Source organism: Pteronotus mesoamericanus, unplaced genomic scaffold (genome assembly GCF_021234165.1).
Source record: "Pteronotus mesoamericanus isolate MK-2021 breed Mesoamerican mustached bat unplaced genomic scaffold, CSHL_Meso_final contig_73, whole genome shotgun sequence".
Classification (NCBI taxonomy): domain Eukaryota; kingdom Metazoa; phylum Chordata; class Mammalia; order Chiroptera; family Mormoopidae; genus Pteronotus; species Pteronotus mesoamericanus.
Genome location: NW_026555245.1, coordinates 17,066,452 through 17,071,077, shown reverse-complemented (window position 1 = coordinate 17,071,077; position 4,626 = coordinate 17,066,452). Strand labels below are relative to the sequence as shown.

General features: G+C 50.8%; 1 protein-coding gene across 1 annotated transcript; it reads left to right on the top strand.

The window, feature by feature from the left end:
• The first annotated feature begins 2,094 nt into the window (after positions 1–2,094).
• Positions 2,095–3,575, top strand: LOC129078503 (forkhead box protein D4-like 1). The gene has a single exon (XM_054583309.1). It carries the CDS (start codon positions 2,127–2,129, stop codon positions 3,573–3,575), a length of 1,449 nt encoding a protein of 482 aa, XP_054439284.1. The 5' UTR covers positions 2,095–2,126.
• Positions 3,576–4,626: the final 1,051 nt, after the last annotated feature.

Sequence of the window (4,626 nt, the reverse complement as noted above, 5' to 3'; positions counted from 1 at the left end):
TCAGTTGTTTCCTGTGTGCCTTTTGACACATCCCCCCATTAATGTGGGTTTTTTTTCCTTTGTTCCTCCTCTTCTCCTTCCCTTTTTAAATAACCCTAATCTCCACAGAAGTTGACTCTAGGAAAACTAAACAATACTCCCTTTCCCAGGTGATCCTGATTCCTATGCTGATGGAAGAACTGTGCCTTACCTGCATGGGGTTGAGGAGGAGGCGTCTGGGAATCTGATGTTAAATAAGACCCCTGTTTTGCCCTCCAGTTTAATTTAGTAGATCACACAAGTGGTAATTGGTAAATTTGGGATTTAAACACAAATCTATTAGGCTCAAAACCTGTTATTGGTCTTCCTTCAAACTACATACAACTGGGAAGCCTTAGGTGGGTAAACACCTCAGGAATAAGAAAGCTGTTTTCAAAATTTTAGCCTGAAGGAATTAGCTACTTTAAGCTACTTTTTATCCTGAATGCACTAAACTACTTTTTAATTATATGTTGACCTCTTAGTTGGCTTGTGACTTCTGATTGAAGAGTCATTATTTTACAAACACTCATGAAAAATTTACTATGTGACAATCAATGACCTAATACAATATTCTTTTATGCTACATTTTTATTAATGCCACCTCAAATTATAAGTCATGGGCTGTAAATTACAAACATATACCATGGCTTAATATTTTACCGTAAGATCTCTATTTATATAACAACCCGTTATATTCTACCGGACTGCTACTTTACTCTGAGTTGACTAAATGTAACCATCTAAAAATGTTACCTCCAAAGATGTCAGGTCATTTAAAGAGGCTTCTCGGTCCTATCACTCCTCTCCCATGTTGAGAAATGAACGCCAAGCCTTTGATTGCAACCGCAACCTCTCCTTGCCTCGCTTACGTGTTGCTATTTATTATTATAATAAAAGTGCTTAATGTGATTTTTTGTTTTTCTGAAAGAAGGGCGGTGGGGGAGAGGGAGAGGAGGCTCTCCCATCCTAGGTGCCTCCCTTGAAGTTGTGGGGCCATTTTGTGAAAACAGGGTATTTCAAACTAGGTTTGTACTGGTTACTATGTGGCACACTCAATTCAGTTGGCTGTGGCCATTAAAAAAGAAAAAACAGCGTTGATCACTCTAGTGTGAGTATGTTGCTTTAGGAAACCCATTGTAGTTACACAAGTCAGGATATACATGATTGTTTTGTAAAAATGCATTTTGCACCGTGGTTAAATGTTCGGAGAAGTTGGAGAAGCCCTGCGGGGAAGGGGGCTTCTCTCTAGTTCTCCTGCTTTCTCTCCGCCCTGAACGCCCACAAGGTACTGCCAGGACATTTCAACCTTTTCTGAAAACTTCAGTCCGAGAGAACGTTTTGAGGAGCTGGGGTTGGGGAGGGGGCGGTTGGAGCAACAAGGAAACAGCCCTTCACAACCCCTTGAGTTTGGGACTAGAGAGTAGTTAAAATAGTTCAACTCCACAGCCTGGATAAGGACAGAACCCACCAATGAAAATGGGGGATGAACCAGCTCTGGAACATGAAAACATAATTTTACACATTCTTTGACAAACACCATATACATTTCACTGCCCCCTTTCTATCCTCCAGGAGAGGGGCCTGAATATCCAGGTGGTTGTAGATGGTTGGGTTTCATATTTTTCCTACTCCTTTCTTTACTTGCGCAGTTTTGAAAGTGCATTAACGAAGCCTGTACGACTCCCGGAGCGACTGGCTGGCTAACCTGAGTAGCCGGAGCATCTTCCTTGGTGGCGGGAGAGTGTGAGGAGGAGGAGGAGGAGGCTGGGGGCTCTTCCCAGGTTGGCCAATGCGCAGAGGACCCTCATCATTGGACTGCGTGGCGAGGAAGTAGGCGCGCTCTGAGGTAGGACAAGAATGGTATATATGGAGGGGCTGAAGAGCCCACCACACAGGGACGCGAAGAAGCTTCAGTAAAAGGCAAAGTGCATCTCTGCTGGACTTGGGTGCTGTAAAGGAGGAGAAACCAGCAGTAAAGAACATCTAAAGGAGTCACCAGGAGCGTTTCCACTTCTTGGGACGCCCTACCCCTGGAATCCAGCCGAGCCCACGGCAGGACAGGTGAGTGGCCGCCAATCCCCGGCGGCCGCAGGACCTGTTCCTCCATGAACCTGCCGGTAATCGAGCGCCTTCGCTCCACACCGCCGCGCAGTCTCCGGGGGTCCGAAGGGGAAGATGGTGAGATCGATATCTTGGGAGAGGAGGAAGATGAAGACGAGGAGGAGGAGGAGGAGGAGGAGGAGGAAGAGGACGACGTGGAGGATGAGGGAAGCGCGCAGTTCCTGGAGCCGCTGCACCCGCCGGAGCCGCAGGGGGCGCGGCCGGGCGCGGGCGCGCTGCCGGGAGAGCGCTCCGAGAGCCGAGGCCCCCGGAGCGACTCTCCGGAGCTTGGCACCAAGTTCAGGGCCACCGCGGGGTCTGCGGCGGCCTCTGGGGACGCCCCGCAGCCCGCCAAGCCCCCCTACTCCTACATCGCACTCATCACCATGGCCATCCTGCAGAGCCCGCACAAGCGCCTCACGCTCAGCGGCATCTGCGCCTTCATCAGCAGCCGCTTCCCCTACTACCGCCGCAAGTTCCCGGCCTGGCAGAACAGCATCCGACACAACCTCTCGCTCAACGACTGCTTCGTCAAGATCCCCCGAGAGCCCGGCCACCCGGGCAAGGGCAACTACTGGAGCCTGGACCCCGCCTCCCGGGACATGTTCGACAACGGCAGCTTCCTTCGGCGCAGGAAGCGCTTCAAGCGCCACCACCCGCCCCCGGGAGCCCACCTGCACCACCCCTTCCCCCTGTCCGCAGCGCCTGACGCCCTGCACGGCCCCTACGCGGGCCTGCTGCTCGGGTCCCCCGCCCGGCCGCCCGTCCCCGGGGCCTGCCCCGCCGCCGCTCCTGGGAGCCGCCTGTGCTCTTTGCTGCACCCTCATCCCCTTCGCTACCTGCTGCTGTCCGCTCCTACCTACTCGGAGGCACCGAGGAAAGCGCAAGGCGCGGACCTGGTGACCCCCGGCGGCGCCCTTACAGCGCTGCAGCCCCCAGTGGGCTCCCAACCTTGGGAGAGGGGCAAGGGGCCGGTGTCGCGGCCCGGAGGTGGATGCACCTCCTTCAGTATCGAGAGTATCATGCAAGGGGTCCGAGGAGGGAGTACAGGGACCGCGCAGAGTCCATCCCCGACCCCGTGGGGCTACTGTCACCTGCTGCAACGCCCGTCGTGCCTGTTGCACACCCAGGCCGCTGCCCCCTTGCTCCACGTGTCCGCCGCCGCCGCAGCATCCGCTGCCCGGACGGTGCTGCAGCCGCAACAGCAGCAGCACCAGGACTTGGCCAGCAAAGGCGCGCTGCCGGGCCAGCACAGGTCCGCCGCTGCGCCGCGGGGGTGTCAGCCGGGCGCCGAGGGCTCCAGGCCGAAGTCGGGCGGAGAGAGGACCTGGAGCCTAGAGGGAGGGCAGAGAGTCCCCGGTCCGGCTCTCCCAGCCGCCTGTCCTCCGGCACTACACCTCGCTCGGCCCGGACTAGGTGTAGGTCTTAGCATCCCGCAGCAAAGCAGCCACTAACTTCTGTTCGCTGCGAAACGTCTACAAAGGGAAAGTTGGGCACCGCTTCTTCAGACAACACGAACGTAAACTTCCCGTGGTGTCAAGTCTCGGTTTTTCTGTTCCAGCCTCCACTTGCGGTTTCTACGGCTTTTCCGATTTACACGTTTCCAGAGGAACGATGAACGTGAGTGGAGCATTTTGTTCTGCTATAAAAAGAAAAACAAAGATACAATGTGCAATGCCTTCCTGTTTCCCCTTCTTCACTCCCTCGGAACTGCAAGTGGTATTCCTAAGTCCAGTACAAAGTGCTCGTGTCCTTTATGCCGTCCTGAAATCGATGTGTAATATAAGCAGAATTTTAATTCCAGAGCATTTAGTTCTGACCGGTGTCTCTGATGTGCCAACTTCCATGGAAAGGTGTTAAAATTAAACTCAGCCGTTTAAATAAAGTACTAACTCATTACACGGCATCGTTTACTTTATATTATTTCTCACTATTTGCTTTCTAAATGGAACTTATTTTAAAACTAGTTCTTTCCTCTCAATTAAACCATTTAGTTTTACAATTTTCATTTGTCATAGACATCAGAAACAACCCATTTTCAAAATGGCTTTTTTTAAAAAACCTTCCAAATACTTAAAGTTGAAAAAGACCTGTTTTTTCAAATAATGGGATTTAATATGTATAAAACCTACAGAATAAAAGAGTTAGAGGAAATCTAAATATAGTCTCCCTTTTTTTTTTCATCTTCCTGAAGACGTTGATTTTTCTTCTGAATGAGATGGAGGGCTATTTGAAATCAATTTGGAAGGTAGTGGCCAACATTTATTGGGTGTGGGGGCAAGGTATTTTAAAAAGCATTAGAACTTTCAAAACGAGGGCCCAAAGAAAGGGGCTATATCAAATAAACACTCATGTTCTGGACTTTTACAATTTCAAAAACACTCTTTCTAGAAAGGTGCTTTCTAGGAGCTCCTATTCTCCTTCTTCAGAAGAGAAAGTAACTTCTGTTTGTTTAGAAAAGAGTTAATTTCTGAAAGGACGTTGCAACCAGAAAGATTTCGCTGT